Below are 24,731 nucleotides of genomic sequence, written 5' to 3'. Positions count from 1 at the left end.
TATGTTATAGAATATGACCTTCTGAACAAGAAAGTCCAACTAAATTCTATGACTGGTTCACGAGATACAGGGTGTCGAAGTTGGAAAATAGCATTTCTTTGAAGTAATATTTCTCATAGAAAAACTTCTTGAATGAAACACTTTTGCGTAACAAATATTACCCTTAAGTTAATAATTTGCGACTGGTTTACATTGAAAATTATTGATAGATAAGGGGTAAGTCAAATATTATTCGAAATGAAATTCTTTGTGACTCTACGTTCGAGTTCACTATTATAAAACAATACAATATTGCTATGGCCAGTTTTTGAGATACACAGGGTAATATATTAAAAGGGGGGAAAAGTTATAACGAAAGTAGGCAACGAAAATTTCTCATATTTATTTTGTCAATGTACAGGGTGGGCAAATAAGCGAGGTAAGCGGCTATATCTCAGGATCCACTAATCGTAGAGACTTGCGGTAAACATTTTTACAACTAAAATGTACAAGAAAACACACTGAAAATTGTTTTGAAGTTCATACCTGTACCGCTAGGGGGCGTAATAGCTATCGTCGAGTAGAAAAATGAATTTTACTCGAAAATGTTTCATATAAAGTTGAAGAAAAAATATCACCACTGTAATCCTTGGACAATTCTCTATCTTTTTGAATTGTCACTTTCGATTTTACGACATTAAATAAGGGTAGGGGAAGGGAGAAATCTGTCTGATTGAAATGCCTGTAACTTCAGTTTGGCTCAACATTTTTGAGCATATTAGATCTCGTCTGAAAGATAATATTTTGTTGATTGAGGACAAAAAATATTCATTATAAATTTGATTTTGCTGCTTTCTATAGGGGGCGCTAAGTCAGAAGTTCATTGTTTTGTTCATTTTTCTCCGAATTTTCTGATGTAATGATAGAATTTTCTCAACAGAAACAGAAATTCCATCAAATTTGCATGAAAAAACCTGCAGGTCGCAAAGCGATAGTTTCAGGCGTTCTGAAGTTATGGCCGAAAGAATATATTCTTCAACTGATGCACTGCGAAAAACCAAATTGTGTCTTTAAGTTCTGACAGAAACAGAAATCCCATTAAATTTGTATGAAAAAACCTGCAGGACACAAAGCGATAGCTTCAAGCGTTCTTCTTTCGGACATAACTCCAGAACGCCTGAAGCTATCCCTTTTGCGACCTCCAGGTTTTTCATACAAATTTGATGGGATTTCTGTTTCTGTCAGAACTTAAAGACACAATTTGGTTTTTCGTAGTGCATCAGTTGAAGAATATATTCTTTCGGCCATAACTTCAGAACGCCTGAAACTATCGCTTTGCGACCTGCAGGTTTTTTCATGCAAATTTGATGGAATTTCTGTTTCTGTTGAGAAAATTCTATCATTACATTTGAAATTTCGGAGTAAAATGAACATAACAATGAACTTCTGTCTTAGCGCCCCCTATAGAAAGCAGCAAAATCATATTTATCATGAATATTTTTTGTCCTCAATCAACATAATATTATCTTTCAGACGAGATATAATTTGCTCAAAAATGTTGAGCCAGACTGAAGTTACAGACATTTCAATCAGACAGATTTTTCCCTTCCCCCTTCCCTTATTTGATGTCGTAAAATCAAAAGTGACAATTCAAAAAGATATAGAATTTTCCAAGGATTACAGTGATGATATTTTTTCTTCAACTTCATGTGAAACATTTTCGTAGGTAATTGCACAAGTGCATCAAAATTACCGATAATTTTGCATGACAGCGTGTTGTCATAAAAACTGCATGAGTTCATTTTCATTTTTGGAGAAAGAGCCCGACACCGAAGGTGGAGGGCTCTTTCTCCAAAAATGAAAATGACCGAATGCAGTTTTTCAAAGAAAACACGCTGGAATGCGAAATTATCCGGTAATTTTGATGCACGAGTGTAATTCGGGGGAATATTTCCCGAATAAACTGTTACATTACCTGTCAAACTGATTTAGAATGGAATTGCCATAGATTCGAACTGTGTTAGATGCATAGAAACTAAGCATCTATGAACAGAACAATTATCGCAGTGCAGTTTCGCTTCCTACAATGCAATTATCGCTGTAATTTTCGATAATTGTTCTCCAGATACATAGAATTTTTGACAGGAGGGAAATATTCGAGTCAAATTCATTTTTCTACTCAATGATAGCTATTACGCCCCCTAGCGGTACAGGTATTAACTTCGAAACAATTTTCAGTGTGTTTTCTTGTACACTTTAGTGGTAAAAATTTTTACCGCAAGTCTCTACGATTAGTGGATCCTGAGATATAGCCGCTTACCTCGCTTATTTGCCCACCCTGTACATTGTACATATTTAAAAATCATCAAGAAACTCCCTGTAACTCGAGATCGAATCAAGATAACTAAAATCTGCTTTCTTATTATTTCGAAAAAAGAGATAGAAGGTCTTTGAAGATTTGTTCTCAGAGTCTTATAGTTCTCTCAGTGAGCATCGAATTTGGGACATCCTGAACAGAGTTTTTCATGGTACGATGAAAAAATAACAATAAGTCAACGCCAATGTACCTCTTATCGTTACTTTACATGAAATTTTCATTGTATACAACTTTTTGACAACTTTTTTAAAATCCGACGCCCTTCTAAACATATTGCACTGTGTCTCAAAAACTAGTCATAGCGGAGCCAATACTGTTTGATATTAGAAAAGAATATAAGTGAGATTCAAACAACTATCACGTCATTCACAAGAGTAAACTGTGTATTGGTTGTCAGGTTTGTGTACTATAAACCAACGGTTTTGCGAAGAAAAGTATTGTTCTCATTACAATTTATAAACGTGAAATGAGTTTTAGCAGTTCAATAAATATATAATTGACTACGTGAATTCGAAACTACGGGTTTAACATTAACACAAACTCGATTCGAGTTTGGAGAATTCGAATGTAGATCGTTTATACAAGCATATGCAACCTGTTCTGCTCTCTCCAAAACGTTCTGGAATGTTCAATGTGATCAGACCATGTCTGAGTCTCACTCTATAGATAGATTCATATTAATTTAGATCGGTACAATATATCAGATGTGCTTCAATTTGAGTCTTTTGACCGTAGCATGAGACTACAGGTTCTTGATGAAATACTACAATAATACACCAGGTAGATATAAACCTGAATATTAAAGGGGGACTTACGATTAATCCACTGAGGCATTACAAAGATCTATAGTCACTTGGCTTAATACTATTCGATGCACTTCAGGACTGGAGAACAAAAAATAAAAATGTCAACTATGCCTTAGAAGTGTGGCTTGAAAAAATACTAGTATGATAGTAACATATTGAAGAGTTAAAAACGTCCTTTCCTTCATTTCGAAAAAAATTGAGCAGTTGGAACAAGTTAGTGATCTGCAGAATCGAAACAGTGTGTTTCGCTCAAGAATAACTGAGAATATTGCTGCTGTAGCCCATTGTGTTGGCAAAAACCCAGGATTGTCGATTACTGGTCCATCATTTGAATGAGGCAAAAATTAATGATATTTTTATGGCTGGAATTGGAAGATATTGATGTGGACGAGTTTATTTTCAACAAGACGGCGAAACGAGCCACTCAAGCAAAGAAACTATCGAAGATGTGGTCACAATTGGCCATCAAGATCTTGTTATTCAACACCTTCAGAACTATTTCTCTAGAGCCACATGAAAGATAAGGTATATGCCAATGCTCCATTTTCAATATATTAAAAATGGTCTGTGAACTCATCTAGGACATACAGCTGCAAATGAGTGAATTCGTCAAGGTAAATTTATAGGAAGGATATGGTGCTTCACCGGTAGATTGGATGATATACTTTTTCATTGTTCATGGCATACTTTCTTCTTTTTAATGAAATAAACATACATTGATTAAACACCACTTGAGCTGCGCTTTCGTGATGTTTCGCGTACTACGTCTCCTGAATCGTTGTATAATCGAATATTGTCTATGTTATTGTGATATTATAACTGAAAATATACTCGTGTTTTAATATCGAATGAAACCTCTTATTGGGAAGGCTCTTCACAATAAAGATTTCTTGCTAATTAGGTGAAAATTTTCATGTTAATTACATCACAAGAACCTTATGAATAAAGTCACTTTTTCAGATCAAACTCGAACAAGTATGGAAAAAAATTACCAATAAATATTTTCATTTGTGGATGTTTTGTCCGGATATTTCAAATATAGAGTCTTGAATGTTTATGAAGAATTTATTTTCAGACAATCATATCATTAGAACCCTCGTATTGATAAACTAAAGGACGTAATGATAAATCACATCTCATATATAGCTATACATATTCAAATATGTGATCTGAAATCGCCTGATTCCAAGTTTCACTTTTTATTGATTCATTCGAAAAAAAATATTTCAATTCTAAATGGACATTGGAAAAAACAACAGGTGAGGCTATAAGTTAGCCATTTCCAAAATAGCACCAGAAAACATATGAAACGGATTTTGAACTATCGAAAACATGTTTAGAAGTTTTAGAACAAATTATTAAAAATTTCAATATCAAAAGATGGCAGTTGAGATCTCTTTGGAAGAATCCTGAAACTTGAAGCATCATCTTCATGGAGCTAGTCTTCAATGCATTTAAGATTAGATATATTAGTGTTGTGAACTAAATGAACAAATAGTCCTATTGAATGTGAAAGTGGTAAACTGTATTTTTATCTCATCAAACACCACCTGTGGGATATTATTTAAAACATACAGTGAATTCATTCACAGATCGTGTAATTGTAATGAGAAAGCATTTGAAGTTTCCCATCATTCCAACTCATTCAGAAACCTAGTATACCGAAGTTTTCCACTTATCAAAAAAATTAGTGTTATAGATTCTGAGAAAAGTTGATACGGTGTTATAATTTAGTATGATCAAGAACTGAATCATATACTGCAAAACACAAATATAATCGCAGTTTCCTCGAATAATCTAATATTCTCCTTCAGAAAAGTATGAGAGTGTTCTTGAAAACAAGAAAGTTAACAAAAAGAATAAATGAAAACCTAGCAATTCAACAGAAACATCTCCCTGCAATAGATAAATTCTTAATCCAATCAATTATGTAGAAAGCGGACTGAAACTTTCGTCTGAAATAATTCATCGAGATTCAAAAATCAAATTGTTTCAAACTACCCTTCCTTCCCTTATGGAAAGTTTCAACTTAAATATCAACCCATTCGAGATGGAATATTTCCTCATTCTCTCTCATAAATAAATCTTGTACAATCAAATATTCCCTCGCTGTTTTAGTTTATTGCTCATAATTCGTTTTCTAGTTCTATCTATCCATTTTCAGGCTTTCGTGAGATCCAATGAGACCTTCGAAGGAATAGATTATGGGCCCCTTCAGACGATACTTCCACACACCATGTCAACCGCAATGCCAACTTTAGCTACAATAATCAACAGTAAAGACAATAGCGGGATGTCGTGGTGGATCAAAAGTGCCTGGACTTCAGTGTTCGCTATCATGATCATAGTAGCATGTGGTGGAAATTGCATAGTCATCTGGATAGTTATAGGTGAGTTGATCACACCACAAAATGATACTCGATTAGATCGATATACGAGGCTATTAAGCTATTAAGTTCGTATATCGCAAATTAAAAAAAATTCCAATGGTTGATTATTCATTTCTCCCAAAATATCATCGATAATTAAGGATTACAAATTTGTAAACATTCATTATGAAAAAACTAATATTTTTTTTCGTGAAACATTTTATGAACTAAGGAATGTTTTAAACGATAAGATTCGATTCACTGGTGTCGGTAATCAATCTAAAATTAGTTTTTTTTAGTGCTAGTTTTAACTATAGCTCGATCTGACAACTGACTAAAAATCAAATATATCAGTGGTAAATTCCAGATTTAACTGTTATTTCTAATTATAACGAAGTCATTAAGTACACTAAGAAATACGCGTACATTCTAAAAACCGGTTTCAACTGTTACATATACTATTCTGTGGTTTCTAGGGTGTTCATGCTCCAATTGCACCCTAGGAATCCACAGAACTTTATGTAGATATAAGAGTACGTCTACTCCTATGTTGAATGCTGGAAATTCGAGCCCCAATCAGCAACAGAACATAAATAGTATTTTTTTTAAATTATTTTTGGCTGTATCTGTAAAAACAGGCTAATCCCTACCACTAAACGAGGGTCTTTTACATGGACGCAGTCTCAGGCTCAAAATTAATACCTTTAATATACCGAAACTATTATTTTTTTCTATTCAATATTCCGACAGCATATACCATCAATAAAATCCAGCCTCTAAGACCATGAACTCATAAAATGCAGCCGTTGATCATTCACAATGAAAATTCGCGGTCCTGAATAAAAGGAGGCAGTTGTAAGTCTCATAAATATTTTCCCCGAAAATTTTATACGAAAAGTTCTAAATTTTCGAATAAACTTTTCGTGGAGGCATTTATAGGCTCAGAATTCCCCAGTGCCAGAAGTTTCTCGACCAATTTGGGATTGGTAATTGTGCTTTCATAACTGCACCTTCATCAGTTGAACACTTTACAACTTGAATCTGATTCCAAAAATCTCTCAGCCGAAATAATATCATAAAAAATGATAGCAGCTTATAGACACTTCTACATCGAATTATCTCGGTTGAAGTTGAAGGTTTCGTCCGCAATGTGTGTTAGTTTGATGTTTTTTATTCCGAATCTCCAAGGCTTGGGCGAAACTTCTCAGATTATTTCTTATTCAAATGAATATATTATTATAATTCAGGTGTAACACAGAGAAACCTAACGGTTAGGCAGCCAATTTTGAATTAATCTATCTTGCGATTGATTATAACTTGTTTCAGTAATTAATAGTTTGAATATACTCTTTCAACTACCAATTACAAAATAATGAATATTTTTCACGTCTCAAATATAAACCATACTTCCGGCTTCTACTATTAAATTTCCAGAATTGACACAACCAATTTCACCATAAATTGCTATCTTGAGATAGCAAGAGCTACAAAATTCTTGTTTTTTTCAACATATTGAAATTTTTCAAATAGCATTTTGTTCAGAATTTCTTGTAAAATCTTTTAGTATGCATCACATACGAGTAATACATATCCCCGGGGATATGTACAGCACACGAGTAATTTACCGTTAATCAAATGCGATATATATCCCCTGAGATATGTATTATGTGGTTCACAGTTCTGTACGGACAGGCTGAAACTCGTAGAAGTCGTACGTGAGCTCAATAGTGACAACTGAATAATGACTCAGTTTAGAAAATGTAGCCAAAGGAATGAACGCATACTTTCATGAAAACGGAAAATATGAGAAGAAAAAGAAGGAAACCATATTGTGCTTGATACAGAAAATTGAGGGAAACCTTGTCAAGTAGATGAGCAGATCTAATGTTGCGATAAATCATCAACTATTGTCATTAATGTCCCAATAATCCAGATAAATCGTCTCACAGGCATCAATGACAACTACCAATGAAAATGGTTTTTTTTCCTTATTTTTTAATAGTTGTGTTTCATTTCTTTATTTCTTAATGTTTTTATTTCATTTTCTTTGCATATAGCATAGGATACACAGGATGTTCCACTTTTTTTCGTCAGATCATCACTTGGCTCTATTAGAGCTACATTCTCATATTATTTGAAAATACAAAGGCTATACAAAAAAATATTTTTTATAGCATTTTCAGATTGCATGAAATAAACGAACCCGAGTTGTTAGAAGGTTCATTCGCTTAAAATAATTGTTTTATTTTAATGATATCCTGAAACTGATAACTAGAAGAATTGAGGCTAGAACAGTTAGGACTGAGTTTTTGATAGTCATTCAGAATGTTCAAAATGAGACAATTCATTGATGACTCATTCAAACGTTAATATCAGGCAGCCTGATTCAGGCTTATTCCAAATGGCATATCCTACATTTCATTTTCTCATCTGGTAGAAAATTTGTCGAAGATAATAAACTTTGCTATTAAAAAAATACAGAAATGAGCCTGATATCAATATTTGAATAGGTCATCAATTAATTGTTTCATTCATAATACGCAATAGAGTAAAGTCAAGTAAGACAATTTTTTTCATAGTTTGAAGCATTGTGAAACTTGGAACAAACATGGGTTCATTTTTTCCACGTAATCTGAAAATTAGCTGAGAATGATGAAAATGATTATGATGATGAATCTGAAAATTCAATAAAAAACAGGGTGTTCGAGAATGTACCTCAAATATATCCTTAGTATACTCATCGTGTCGAAAAAGATATCGAAAATTCAAGCACTTAACCGTTATACAACTATATACGTATATATATGTTTTTTTTTTCTCGTTTGAAATTGAATTTTTTTTTTATACTTGTCATAGAATCTGAGATTCTGGTGTGCAGAGATATGCTCCTCCCTATACGCAACCTTTATGTATTTCAGCTTTCAGCTCTATTTCAATTTATAAAGTTATCATTTATCGATTACCAACATTATCGATTAGACAACATCAACCAAAGGGTGAAATTAAATTCTCTAACATTGCATTTTCAATTGTTAATGTTGATTTGAATTCATATTTCACAGAATAGAAGATTATCTATGACTACCAGTTGCCCACGGTTCCTAAAATGCAAGACGGATGAAATATCGAAAAATAAGAAAATTCCGAAACGTACGTCTGTCTGTTTCTTAATGTAGTTATTCAGTTTACTCAATTTCTACAACTTTTTCTGATTTGTTTTTTTTTTATTTGGTTCTCAATTGTCGATTTGGAACTGTATTTCTAGACAAGTAAATAATATCAAAGAGATATGTCATATAACTATTTCAATTAATTGGCGCAAAGTCAGACATCTCAACCATAACATGACTTACTTTTTATAGGACAATATCAAACAGAGTCATTCTCATTACACATTTGACTTATCTCTTTCATTTTTTTCTGACCCCGAGGCGGCTGCTGTTAGGGGCGCATCAGACGGTGTATTAATTAATAATAGACTGTATGCCCGTCTCCTTCGCCATTTTGCGGCATCGCTTCATTTCTGATTTAGAAACTTAGTACCTCATATCGTTAATCCTGATTATTCTGTTCCGGATAATGGGCGAAAATCATATTATCTATTGTGTTATCATCTATGTCTCAGATATGTGTACAAAGTTTCAGTTCAATTCATCTGACATGGGAGGAAATTACTTTCGAAGATTCCGTTGTAATAGATAGAAAGGTGCTGATGTGATGTCAGGAGATTCCACCCTTGGAGATCGCATACACCTTTTTACAGTTTCTGTGGTGATTAAGTGAACGAAAGCTAAAAAGTTGCTGAATGCAAATCACTGCTTTTATATTTTTCTTCTCGTTTATTATTGCTTCCAAGGTACCAAAATTTCCAATCACTTAAAACAGCAATTATATAATACACGCCAATATAAAAACAATTTAGTAAAGTACTAATGTAAAGTCAGGAGATTTTGAACGCTTGTTCAAAATAGTATTGATAACATTCTATCAAAAAATATTATATGAACCTTAAAAGCATCATCTGAGAAGATTTAAGTAGATTCATACTTGGTCTTTTTCGCAATTTAATGTTTACTTCCATAAAGCAATTTCTATAATGATCAATGTATTCTAATATTGTTGATTTTGATCCGATATATTTTATTCAATTTTCAATATTCTCTGGTTTTGAAGAAGTGATCAGCTTGAAATTGTTAGACAAACAAATTATCAACTACATTGATGTTGTGATCACGAATTATTGAGTTTTTGTTTTCGACATTCTGCTTGAATTGGTAGGCTGTAGGTTGTATAAAAATTTAATATGAAAATTCATTTTTTTATTTTGAGAATGAAAGGAGATGCTGAAGATAATAAAAATGAATTATTTAAAATAATCGGTTTCCTTTCAGATGTATCTAGGACATCTAATGAATACATTCTCAATATCCAATTCAATAAAATAATATTAATATTATCATAATAATCAATAGAGCGAGCCCAGTCAATCTCTCTTTTCTCATTGTAATTCTCAAATACGTTACCGATTAGTGCACCCGGTTGCGCTAGCCCTATAGAAATCGGAAAAATCCTTCCAGGAACACGAACGGTGTGAACGATTAAACTAAATGGATAAGTTCGCACTAGCCGAACATGCTCTCACTGACGTGCACAACATCTTATTTCCAAAGACGGAAATTCTCTCAGCTATTACTCGCGAATGATTATGGGAACCAGTAGACGAAACGTCAGGAAAAATATCTATTAGACCTCGGCTAAAATGCTCGGAATTTTTCAATTCTGTTGAATAACTTCCGTGAAAGCCTTCAGAATGTATTACAGATATAGTGACGAAATAATAAAGCAATCTGTTCTAGGATGTTCAATAAATTTCGCGATTCGATAAGAATAACACAATTTTATTGTTCAGTATAGTTTCCCTGGACATCAATACACTTTTAACGCTGTTCCAATTCATGAATTTATTGAATTCTATGCCTGAAATAAGAATGTGGAATTTTTGCAAAATACGCTTCTACAACTTTCACGAAATCATCATTTCGTCCTTGTTAAATCAAACCAGCATAAGTGAAAAAATTGACTTGATTAAGTTTTTGGGTGCAAAAATTTCTTTTTTTTTCTTTATTTTAATTTCATGCCGGCATATGGATTGATAGAATCACGTCGAATGGCTTTGGGCTAGTATGCATTTACGTGATAATAGCAGAAGAATATACATAAGACAGACCAATGGCACAATATGCCAGTCTCTTCGGAATCTTCAAGAGGAAAGGATGCCCATCTTGAAAGAAACACAAAATCATCTCACAATCTCACATTAAATTATTTTCCCAGATATTCCAAGTTTTCAGGTGAATTCCTACAGGAGGATAAGGTGAAATGCCAATTAGAATGGAAACATGTTTCAATAATTCAGTTTGAATGGCTTGAAAACGGTTTCATAAAATGTTTTCGAAAATAACGCTAATTTTTTTCATTCTGACGTATCGTTATACATGATATTTCACGTCTTACAAGGCTCAAAATGTATCCTTATAGATAGATACTCAAACTACCACATAGCTTTGAGGCAAGGGAACAGGTGTAATGAGCTTGGAAATTAGAGGCTAGCATGACAAGGATAGTAAGCTGGTTGAAGACCTCGTGAAAAGTGCAAAGCTCACAAAGAAAAAAATTCCTAGAATTCCAAATCATTCGATGGTGGAAAACAAATCGCCGAACTTCACAGATATATTCTGAAAGGAAGAGAGGGGTCGATCCTTGCAAGAATCAGCTACTTTCAATACAGAGTTCTTTTCAAGTCATACAACCTCTCATTTTCACATCGACAAAACAAAATACAATAGAATATGAGAATCATATTCTGGAAAAGGACTTGTCAAAAATGGAGAAGGATAATGACAAGTTTTTTTAATTTTCGTGGAACTCATTTTGAGGTACACATTTATGTGTTATTTATTTGAGAAACAATAAAATATGTTTTCATTGACATCATTATCGTTTTTCTACCTGAAAACTGGTTTTAGAAGAAGTCACTGTAAAACAAATATAAATATTACAGTGATTTGAAAGGCATTCTGACATAAGTATATGCGTTTTTCTCTCGATTTGAGCAATTTATTAACAACTAGCACTTCAATTAACAGCAGCATTCAAATTTTATTCATGCATAAGGTGACTTTAGGGTGAACCGAACGGCTGTTAAAAGGGTATTATCACATGCGAAAACTTCAAAGTGCTCTGGTGAAAAATATTCGTTTTGCATATTATGCCGGTTTGATTTCACAGCGACGCGACGATCTGATGAAAAACGCTTTCCACACATGAATACGTTTGAAAACATGAAAGTCATCAGGGGCCAAATCTGGTGAATACGGTGGATTCTCCAACAATTCGTACTTTAGTTCATGGATTTTTCTTTCTTGTGACATAGTGCATTGTCCTGATGAGATAGAAATATTTTCTTCTGCAAACCAGGTCTTTTTCACGAATTTTTCACTTCCGCTGGTCTGGAAGGTTATAATAATATTCCAAAATCAATTGTTTAATCAATTTTCAAACTAATTCAAAACGTTCTTGGCCGATTTTTAGACACGAACTCGTTTCGGAGCCAATGCACTAGGCTCACAACACTATCAGTCTCTTGTTTTGATTCAGGATCATTGTGATAGAGCTAAGTCCCATTCATAGTGATGAATCAAAGCACAAAATCCACTTGATTCTTCCGAAAATACTCTGAATTTTGCTGAGAAAGTCGCATTCAAATGAGGCACCCATTTTCAAGCGCGGTCCCAGGGGGGGTCAAGGGAGTCATCACCCCCCCTCAAATTGTAACCACCTAACACTTAATATGCGTTTCGAGCAGACAATATACGAAATGGTCCCATAAACAACCTTGAAGCCCATAACGGCGACCCCCCACTCCCGAAAATTTAAGGCTGGGACCGCCCTTGCCTATTTTGCAAACAACTCCCTGAAGCCTAATATTTCAGTCAAATTATTCCTCTTACACTACCTTATGAAATACCTAGAACTTCAACTAAATCTCTTTCATTCACTCGCTCATAAATTTCCTTTGCTCTCAAACTTTCCAAAAATTAAAATTCAGTCACTGCACGAAACAAAAAGCTTTATAAACAAAGATGAATTGACAGATTGAGATGAAATTTCACACATGTTCATGTGAAGAGAACCAAAAAAAAAAAAAAATTAGGCTAGTACCGAACCACAACCATGTATGAACAAACTCCGAAAATCATGTTGAAAAGCACATTAAATATAATTCGATTAAAGATAGATTTTATTAAAATTCGATTGGTTTGAATTTCTTTTTCCATCATTTCTTTCACATTTTTGATATCGATTGATCGTTTGGTTTTATTTGCTTTTCAAAAGAAAGGCGAACTCATACATTTTTTCATTTGAGAACCTTAATTTTGAAAATTTCAGGGAGAGTTAATTTGTTCCAAGGGTTCATTATTCAATATAATAAACCAATAGGAAAAATAGATAAATCTTCTCTATAGAAGAAATTTTCCAGAGAAAGCAATTAAGCTCATTCAAATCATATTCAATTTGTCAAACTCACCCTGAATAGGATCGATGATTCGAAAAACAGTTAATTAGATTTCATTAAGTTTGCACACAAAACCTTCTGCATCGCTCAGACAAATTTGTATTTAATTTGTATCGAATAATTCCGATTGTAGGCAAAATGATGAGTTTGAGACCTCCCTCATTAGGGAAGCGTCAGCATTCTGCGGATAATTTTGTGACGGAGATCAATCATAATTTACGCCTTCAGAATGCTTTGCGTAACGAGCTGATCGAACGTGGTATGTTTCGGATTCCATCGCTTTGAAGACAGACTGTCTGAGAAGGTTGCCTTGTCAGGCCCATTCATAACGTTGGAAATTTGTGGAGGGAATATCAGTTGATGGCTACCTTTCAAGAAGACAATGGATATCAACAATTTCCGTTGAATTCAAAGGCTGTATTTGCCACCTCGAAACAATCATTCTAGTGCTTTCAAGAAGTTTTGATTCAATTGTCTTGCTTTTTGGTTCATCACTAGCAGCTTTTATGATCCTGGATTATTATTTGGATAAGGCTAAATTACTACTTCGAATTGTTAACCGATTACTACTACAGATCTTTCAATTTATCGATTTCACGTTAATCCACGTTAAAGAACATAAAATATAAGTCGAAATCACAAACAAATTTCATATTTTCATTTCACCTTTTTTCACAACGCAAATGTTTCTCATATCAATATCACTCAATTAATTATCTACATACAGGGTGTCCCGGGAAGAATGTGACAAACGGATACCATGATTGAAGGTCATCATGGAGGACTCGTATCAAAAGGTTTTAATCGCCTGAGTGTCTTCGTTTGGGATATACAGGGTGATGTTCATCGTATGATTGAAATTTCACAGTTCAATAACTCTTTAAGTAATAGACCAAATAATTTCAAATTTGGAAGTTTTGTCATACTTTACTATCGCCTTCCTTCAATATTTCTGAAATCGAGTAAATAGATCTGGAGTAGGAAAATTTCAGATTTTTCCTATCTTCGTGAATAATGGATCACCCTGTACGTGAACATTATGATTTTTTTCCGTTTTCACATTAAAAAAAAATTAATTCATAATACAAATTCTAAATCTCTGCTTGGCATGGTCATACAGGGTGAACAATAAACATTTCCTTAGGAGGGAATTTTTTTTTAGTTCAATAACTCTTCGAGCAATCCACAGAATAACTTCAAATTTTGAAGTTTTGTCACCGTTTGCTATCGCCTACCTTCAAAATTTCTGAAATCGAAAAAATCAGATTCGGACTAAGAAAATTTTGGACTATTTCTATTTTTGTGAATATTCCATCACCCTGTGTGTTGATATCATGATTTCTTCGTTTTCGTAACCACAAAGAATTAATTCATAATAAGAATTTTAAATCTCTGCTTGGCACCGTCATACACCGTCATAAGAGTGAATTTTTTTTAGTTCGATAACTCTTCAACTAATCCACCGAATAATTTCAAATTTTGAAGTTTTGTCACCGTTGACTATCGCCTTCTTTCAACATTTCTGAAATCTAATAAATCAGATTCGGACAAGGAAAATTTTAGACTTTTTCTATTTTCTTGAATATTGAATCACCCTGTACGTCGATGTCGATTTCATTTTTTTTTTTTCATTCTTCCCGGGACACCCTGTATATCACCCAATAAGCCTGTGATTGTAAGTATCAACTTTCGCGAAATCTGTATTTTCAACGTTTTGTCCAGATTCCCATAAATATAGGACTTATAAATTGTCTTCCTACTTTTAGTGTCTAAGTGCCTCTTAGTGTCTGGCCTGCGTATCGTCTTTGGAATAATCAAGAAAAATATGAGAATTGAAAGTAACTTTCAATAATTCTGTCTCGGAACATCATTATACTCTCAAATATCTTGGACTTAAACTTGATTCTTCTTCGAATTTCAAGATTCACTGAGAAAATTCGCGTATGGAAGTCGAGGAATTATATTCTCCAAAAATTAGCTGGTTCTTCATGGAGTGCTGATGCCAGCACACTTCGTACGGCAGCTTTGGCTTTGTTTTTTCTGCTGCTGAATAATGTTGTTCTATTTGGTTCAATAGTACTCATGTTCATATAATTGATGCACAGCATAAAGCACAAAGTTTGTATGAGAATTATCAGTGAAACTATTAGATCTACACCTTCACATTGGTTACCAGTGCTATGACATATACTTCCGCCTCATATTCGTAGACAACCTAGAAACCTCTCAAACAATGAGTGTTTATCTTCCTCACGCTGGAGCCTTTGTTATGTCTTTCTTGCTAAACGTTTAGGATAAGTTTCTGGTAGCGGTCAGTCGGCAGATAGATTCAGATTGACAGTTTGATCTAGCGAAATGGAGTTGAAAAGAAAGGACTTGTAAGGGTTTGGAATGGAACGTTCCTGTAAGTTATTCAATGGAATCATGTATGTAGGGTTTTAATATCGTTGTCTAGGGGTTTATATAAAAAAGGCCGCCGGTACTTAACTATTGTTTATTTACACTATGTACAATTCAACTTCAATTGAATGTATAGCCACTGAACTTTCGTCTATCGAACTATCGAAGTTATTTTATTTCGTATAATTGTCTGATTATTCGAGTTGATCCGTCTATATCTAACGTCGAATTATCTAACTAGCTGCGTCTTATATATTTCACGTCGAACCATATGCGTCTATCACGTCGAATTCTAACTATGTCCGTCTATTCTCTAACGTCGAATCCTTTAACCTTTTCCGTCTAATCTGTAACGTCGAATACTACCTTCGTCCCCTTGTATCCTGCTCCAGTCTCAGTCTTAAGTACCTCTTCCCCTTACGTCTCCCTAGATCGATAAAAACTGCATGGTCCACAGTTTTAGGATCGATCGCGTAGTTTTCTGTTTCGTCAAGTGAGTATCGTATCATTCAGTTGGGTGTTAAGAATTCGGATCCCACATGTATTTCCTGAAATCAACTCCCAACTCCAGGGGACAAATTTTCGTGACACATCTCTCAACAATTTCAATGAGTGAAATGTGCCGCGTGATGCATCATAGGAAAGCTATATTGAGAGACATAATAACATATTGAATTAATTTCACGGCATTCAGACAATTTTTCAATTCTGTAAAAAGTACCTCCCCGAGTGGGACTCGAACCCGCAACCTCCGAATTACTAGTCCGATGCTCTCGCAGTTGATCTATCGAGGAAGTTGAAGATTCTCCTCAATCTTCAACTTCCTCTTAGACAATGAGTTAACTATGCTTATGGGGCGATAATTGATTATATTTTTTTCATTACCACTCATTTAAACAACAATATTTGCTTGTTTAAACCGGAGGAGAACAACTCGATTCAATAGACTCATTGCAAATGTACGTCAGATGCTTGCCTAAACACTCCATTCATCCCTTGAATATGTATGGCGGGATGTCATCCATCTCTGTCCCCACCTTGGCTTTAATTTCTCTATATTTTACGGACATCATCCTCAGTTATATCAGGAAATTTGAAACTACCCCACTGGTGTCTAGTACCCATAAAAGGTCCTAGCCCTTAATTCTCATAAACAGAATTAGAGTAACAACTAAATGCCCTTGAGATATTTGTTGGATTATGAACTTTCAACCATATAAGTTATTATTGATGGTATACCACCCTGTCCGACTTTGTTACGAAACCAACCCCAAAAACTTGTGGATCACATTTCAAGTTTTCATCCAGGTTTTCTTCACATGTTTTATTACAATTAGTCTGCGGTTGAATGCCAGTTCTCAGTTTTTTTTTTTTAATTAATCTAAATCACAACATTCCTTTTTTTATTTCATTATTAATTTTGTTTTTCCTCTAAAGTTTCGAAATCAAATCTTGGGAAAACCAAACAGGAAAACGTATCTATTTTGAACTTATGTAACTAAATTTAGGAACTGACATATCCAAACACTCAAAAATTTTTTATAGAATTCTGATGAACATTTACTTCACTAGTTGAGAACAAGGAAAACTAGTACATATAGCTATTACAAGGTATAGTCTCCCTTGGCAAAATTGTATTTATATCGCGTGGTGTAATTCGGGGAGCAAATATCTGCATGAATTTCCAATACCGGATGATATGCATTATGCATCCTCATTTGCAATAGGACATTATACCACTGGACCAGTAGCTTCCACAATAGAGATGGGAAAATTAGAAAGTATCAAGTTTAAACACCTACCCATAAATCTCTTGTGTTGTGTAGATTCATTGGTTGGTGAATGCACAAATTCATATGTTACCATTGTGATCTTTATGATAATGTGGAAAGTTGAAATCACCCTCCTATGTATTTTCATTTAAGAGGTTTCAAACAATTCACAAAAGTTTTCACGAATATTGGATTAGAAGGGAAATAGACAACCGACATATATACAGTCAATTTCTTACATTTGATTTTAACTACAACACATTCAAGATCAGAAGAACTCTGATCTACTATTACATTACATACGGTATCTTTGTATATCCTTCTTCGGTGCCATCAAGACTCCAGCCCCTCTAGATTTGTCCAATTTTCAACAACAACGAATTTTTGAGTATCGACTATATATCAAATAACTGATCACTTTGGCAGATAACATGTAGTAAAGATGTAAAAATAGTACCTTGAATTCGTTGAATTATATGGCTTAGATGAATTTTTTCAACTTTTTTTCGGGATAATTTAAGAAAACTCGTCATCCACTGCCGGAGAGTTGCTACCCTTTGCCAGATACCCCTAAATTAAAAACGATTAAATATTATTTTTAATGTAATAATACTTTTTGTGTTCTTTGATATTGAAATAAAATTTTTTACTTTATATAACATGGCCATGAACGTAATTTTTTTTGTTTGGGATATTGCAATGGACTAAGCACTCACTCTCGCACCTATGACGATATTTCAATTTGGCTTGCAAGATGTAAAAATCATTAAAACTGTCCGGCTATTGAGGTGAAAGTTTTTTAGAGGTCCTCATGTAACATACAATATAAAATTGAGCTTTTATACTATATCGAAAGTATAAATGTGATAATAAAAGGTTAGGGGTGTCTGACACGGTGTAACAACTGCCATAAGTTGACGAGTTTTCTTGAGTTATACCATGGAAAATAGGAAAAATTGAGCTATATATAAATTTAAGGACTCAATTCAAACGTTTGGCAATATTCAATAACAAAATAGAAATTTCAACCTTGATTATGAGTTCTTAAAATTGTTGGTGCAAAGCGTCTCAAACCTCCCTATACATGGGAGGCTTGATACACTAAAAGGGAGGTTTGATACAATAAAAAATAAGATTCAAGCAATAATAATAAATTAATTATCATAACACTACCTAATTCGTACATAATTCGAAAGTAAATATCGTTTCTTTCTAAAGTCGTTTCCACTGGGTTTTTTTTTCGGAAATTTTCACCTTCAATAAATTGCTGAATTTCTTTGACGCTGATGAACAATGCGTAAGTAATATATCTGATTCTCACATTCACAAGACACTGCGTACGATCGATGAAAGATGACCTATCACACCACAAAATACAGAGGGCGTTAGGACATGCAAAGCTTCGGAAACTAAATGGGATTGAAACCATATGTTCAGCTGAAACATTTAGCATTTATTAGTAACTAGTTTCGAATTCAGAATCGTAGGAATTTTCTATATGTTGAATGTGTAAACAACGTAATTCAAAGTGTTGTTTTTCATGTTTGTGAAAAACATTCCATCCCTCATTCAATTAGGGTAATAGGCAATGCTGCTTATATTGGTTGGGTTGCCATGTTGTTATTTATTGGACAGACGGTTTAGTAAAGACAGTTTGGAGTTTTTTATTGCAGGGAATGTTGATAAACGCAGCGAAACGAACCAACCTTATGTTGTTTTTAAGAATCAAGAATATATTTTTTCAGAAATATGAAAGGGCGGCCACAAACTGGGCTAAATTGCCGCCCTTCGAAAAGAGGCGCCTGAAACAGTCGCTTCACTATTTCACCCCTAACGCCGGCCCTGACCCTTACATATTCATTCTTCATTAATGATTATACTTATTATCTACAACCTAATCTATCCACAGCTCATTGGACATTTTTTTCTCAGTAATTTCAATGTAGATAACACATCTTTCATACACATGTTAGAGGCTTCCCGGAAAATCGCTCGGATAATGATTTCCACGGTTTTTTTCCAGGAAGTCGATCAAATACAATCGAGTTTGGAATGCATCATATTATTTGCTTCAACTAGATGCGGCTCTACTTTAACACGCATTATTTATATTCAAATTCTGTTCAACTCACCCTGCTGGTAGTGGAAACACCTCGGTTTCCTTCTTTCCGAATTACCCCAATTGTGCGGTGGAAAATTGGAAATCTTCGAAGAGCGGGACCTGCAAAAACAATGGAATGGCTTTTTTCCGACTCTCACATCCGCCATATTTCTTTGCCGTTGACAGATGGACTATTCTTACAGTATCCGGTTATGTGACGAAGGAAAGGAGTTTCAGGGATATGGTAAAGGGAAATGTTGATGAAAAAACATTATTTTTCCCCATCGAATCCAACAAATATATTTGTTCCGGGGAAAAACTGGATATGGAGCTCTGGCAATGGTTTACGTGGTTTTTCGAATGTATTCTTTCACTATATGAGGGGAAAATAATAGGAAATTGTTCGTGAACAACATAAAGCATTTTTCACTCCAATTAGGGGTTCCAGCACAGCCCTAAGACTCCACCTCCAGCTAGTTGACATGGGAAATATCGTACTGAATGAAAGAAAAATTTAAAAAGTAATTGATATATTACTTTTCGAACACGCCGATTTTTCTCAATTCCTCAAGATTTGAATTTGGTCCATATTTACGTGGAATATTCATTCAATGTGTTGAATTTTTTTTAAAAATATGACATTTCTGATTATTAATATATGTTAATAATGAGGATAATGGTCAATTGATTGAATTGAGTTTTACAACACCTAACCTCAGATTTGAGATAAATATAGAGATTGTCTTTGTTACTGCAACTAATTAGTTAAATTTAATTTGATTTCGAATTGCATGCTCGATTCCACCCAATATATGTTAATCTTTAATTTTCGCGTTACATATGCTAGAGGATATGACGGATGTCGAGAAAAGGCCAGTATTAATATGGCATTCGTCTGATGAAATACGTACAATTTCCCCGAATAATTAATAATTAAGTTTCCTTGAATAATCCACAAAATCGAACCTCAGCGAAAGTGACTATTTCGCGAGTGAGTGCCTAGACAAGGATTTCAGCCTTACTGTGAAGCCGCAGGTAGGCATAAGTCGATACTCCAGCATTCCCTTTTTTTTTCTTTTTTCATATTTATTTCTTTTCCTTCATTTTCAAAGGCCCTTATTGTGCCAGTCTTTGTCTTGTACATATATTTCAACTGAAGATTCCTGAGGCCAAAAGAAACACTCTTCAGAGCTCTATCAGAAGTACTTGCAGATAAATGGGTTTTTTTCGATATCGTCATTTTTCTAATTTTCGCTCATAACTCGAAAACAAAAGGAGTTGGCCAAAAATGAAAAATAGCCTTGTTATAGTTTTTCAGAAAAAAAACAAGAATGGGGTATCAGATGGTACAAAAGTTGAAGTGCTAAAATATCAAAATTTTTCCACCCAGTACTAGTCAAAGACTCGACCTGCATATTGAATAAAAATTATACATTTATAAATTGGTTACTTCTATGCAAAAAAATAGAAAACTGTCAACTCTGGAGTACACAGAGTGATCATAAATATTATTCAAATATTAACTACAAATATTGGCCAAAAACTATTTCTAATGGCACATCCTGTATCTTATTTCTTATTGAACGCAAAAATTAGTTTCAAACCTTTTGTTATTTGGTTGTCTCCTTAAACCTATTATAGTTTGCCAGCAAGTTATTGACCTTTATTTGTTGTTTATGTTTTAATATTCATTTTTATCACTCTGTATTCTGTATGTAAATGAGAATTGAGATTTTTTTTTCTGCATAGAAGTAGCCAATTTGTCTACTCAAAAAATATTACTGGCTTTCTACAGACTTCTAAAAATGCTCCAGTGGCTATAATGACGAAGTAATTGTAAGTGTTGGAGCATGTTTCGAAAGTAAAAATGAATCTTTCTACAGAAAAGGAAATGAAAAATTGGAGGATCATAGGCGTACATGTATTCCTCTTGAAGGTGACTATGTTGACGAATAAATCTATTTTCAAGAAGAAATGTGTTTTTGCGACTTAGGTTCACGACCTATTGAGTGAAGAGTTAGGCTGAACAAATATCCAGAGATGATGAATGTAAAATATTTAAAAATTTTGTTGTCCTGACAATCCAAAATTGAAAATTATATTATCAGTTGATATTATCAATTGCTGATATATCACAAAAAAACATAATAATTTTCGATATCACAGGATTTCTATAAATGATCAAAATCAAATCTCCTTATTTGAATTCATAATCAGTTATTATGTTACAATAGCATAGACAGCATTCGATTATAGATCGATTCACGAGACTCGAGCTGCGCTCTCGTGATGTTTCGCGAACTACGTCGAGTGAAGAATTGGCTTATAGAATAAAGAATTTCTATCACTTGAAACCACCAAAGTGTCGTTTTTTGACATGTGAAGAAAATTATTCTGTAGGATTTCACATATGCCTACTTATGCGTTTCGTCCCTGGCACACACACCGGACTCATCAGTGTGACTTTGGTATATTTGTGTGTGCCGTGTCACAGACGCTTGAGGAATTTATTATTATCGGGAGCCGCCGGGACTCGAACCCGGCACCTTGTCGCATCTCGGTGAGTGAGTCTACCTCTTAACGTCTAGGCTACCGAGTGCTGTGTTTATTGTTGCTATGTGGAGCTTTATGAGAAGCCGCCACAATTCCATTAATGTGAAGCGAATAATAAATAGTCTTCTCCTAGTGCCATTTCCAGATCTTTGATTCATTTTCAGTTTATCACATATTAATTTACATATATGTATATTGGACTGGAGTTATTTATACTGAATATTGAACTAACTATACCAGAAACTAATCGTCCTAATCATGATTTGAATCGTGAATATTATGACAGAAAAACAGATTTCCAATTAAAGATTCCATTAATTAAGCATACCTGCATGCCACACATGTGGTGATAATGCATTATCTCGAATAGAATTATGTTCAGGTTGACCGTTGCGGCTAATACGTAATATATATTCGCAAATGCCATTATGTCACTACTTTGTATCAATAAAAATTACATGCATGGAATATATCAATGACGAATTCAATTACAAAATGAAATTTTTGTTTTATTCGACTGTATCAATTCGTTTTTGTTAGACTCATCCTTAATAACATTTTGGTGGTTCAATCAGATTGAAAACGGTTCACAAAACTTTTTTTTGGAACCGGATACATGGCAATCAATTTGCAATATGTATATTCATTTTGTTGATTAGAATATTATCCGTTGTTTGTAGCTGGCTAATTGAATTTTATTCCATCAGAAAAACAAATAATATAATCAATGTTAGGTTATATAGATAAACGGAATGCAATAAGCTTCGTTTCATTAGCACATAGTTTTCGAATACAAAACTTTTCATGGTGTAATTTCTCTCTGAAATTTTCACAATGTGCGTTTGTATTGTAATGTTAAGTAAGTTCAAAATTCGGGTTAATTTTTAGGCACTTATTCTGTAATTGTTTTATTTCCAGTAGATTGTTTTTATAAATAAAGATATATACCGCTGAAAAAACATGGAATCGAATCACAAAGACAAAATCTAGAGTTGAAAAACTCCTGGCTCCCTAGTTGTGCTATAATTGACTTCATATTTAGCATTCCACTAAAAACAAGTTGAAATGTATAGGTGACTAAAAATGCGATGCTCACTGAAAGCATTTCGACAATTATATGATGAAAATCTTCAAGGACCTCCGATATCTTTTTTGGAATAATAAGATATCAGAAAGCAGACCATAGATGATTCGTTCCCAAGTTACAGGGCGTTTCTGAAAAAATATCATTTCAAATATTTCGCTATATCTTATATAGGTAGGTATTCGAAAAATTCTGAAACGCTTTTTCAGGTGTTTTTAAGATTTATATGATTCTAATAACAGATCATAGAAATCAATAACCTCCTCAGAGATAGAAAAGGAAAAGTAGAGAGTTGAAAATCATAATAACTCCCTTTGAAAAAAAAATGGTTTTATTATGTTCGATAAAGATGAATTATGATATAGGTGTATGTATAATTGTATACACAGACTTTAACGAGCGGTAATGTAGGTCATAACTCACGCAAATGAAGTTTGCAGTAGGAGCCGCAGGCGAGTGCTGTAATTCATCAAGTGAGTTATGATCAGTACCGCAAGTTGTATAATAGTATTCTAATAATAGATAAAGTATAGACTTTATCTAAGACTATAACAATGAATACTAAAATACATGAACTGAGAAAGAACTTCGTTGACAATCCTCAAAAATTGCCTATAAACGTCAAAATGATCAAACTGACAATTCTCCTCTCAATAACAATAATGAAATGTTTCCTTTCGGCTAACCAAATAGAATCACAGAAGTACAGAAGCACAGAGCCATCTTTTCTGTGTTATTAAAGTGAGTTATAGCAGTGAGTTATTATAACTCACGTTGTTTGTTAATAGATTCTATTTATTTTCTCAAAAGCAGTTGAATAATGAATATATAATTCAATAGGAGTAGATAATAGTACGAGCGGTAATGTAGATCATAACTCACGCAGATGAAGTTCTTCAAGTGAGTTATGACCATTACCGCAAGTTGAAAACTATACTTCATCTACGACTATTACAATAAATACTAAAATATACGAATAGAGGAGAAACTTTATTGACAAATTCCAAAAGTTACCTATAAACGTCAAAATTATCAAAGTGATATTCCTCCCCTCAATAACAATAAAGAAAAGGTCCCTTTCGAATAGAAGCAAAGAAGTATAGAAGCACAGATCTATCTTTTCCGATTTATTATAGTGAGTTATAGTACTGAGTTATATATAGCCATCAATTGTTCAGAAGCAGTTGAATAATAAATAGATAATTCAATAGGAGTAGATATAATTTATTATTATTGAGTATTCAAATAGTAGTAATACTTGGCATCAAAATCGGCATTGAGGTAGGTTAAGGGTGATTATGAGGGACGCCAAAAGTTCTTGTGCCTCAGGCCGATACAATTCTCAAAACGCAACTGAATTACCCATAAGCCTACAAATTATTCACTATCGAAACAACTCGGAATTTTTCAGTCACCTGACAATTCTATACGCTCCAAACAGAAATTGCTTGCAGATTTATCGCATACGTTGGAATACGTAAGATGACAGCCGTTTTAAAATGCCATACCGATAGGGAAACAAGGGAGAAAATTTCATTTTTCTAGTGAACAAGAACTCCAAAGATTTCCATGAATTCATCGTTCCAATTTGCTGACACGAGATGCTTTCTTGAAATATGCATGCAGTAAGTGATGGTAGTCTTTCCGGAATTCAGATTAAAAAGGATGCTCGTCTGTTTTTTCGAGCCTCCGGAACTCCCAGTATGAAATATCT

General features: G+C 33.8%; 1 protein-coding gene across 3 annotated transcripts in view; it reads left to right on the top strand.

The window, feature by feature from the left end:
- Positions 1–24,731, top strand: part of LOC123670568 (tachykinin-like peptides receptor 86C) — a 132,134-nt gene that overhangs the window by 43,259 nt on the left and 64,144 nt on the right. For all 3 annotated transcript variants that reach the window (XM_045604064.1, XM_045604066.1, XM_045604065.1), the window contains exon 2: positions 5,327–5,552. In XM_045604064.1, the coding sequence (XP_045460020.1) occupies positions 5,327–5,552 (226 nt within the window). The remainder of the gene's footprint in view (positions 1–5,326; positions 5,553–24,731) is intronic.

This window comes from Harmonia axyridis, chromosome 1 (assembly GCF_914767665.1).
Source record: "Harmonia axyridis chromosome 1, icHarAxyr1.1, whole genome shotgun sequence".
Classification (NCBI taxonomy): Eukaryota; Metazoa; Arthropoda; class Insecta; order Coleoptera; family Coccinellidae; genus Harmonia; species Harmonia axyridis.
The sequence above is the reverse complement of the archived record's forward strand: the minus strand, read 5'-3'. Positions and strand labels throughout refer to the sequence as shown.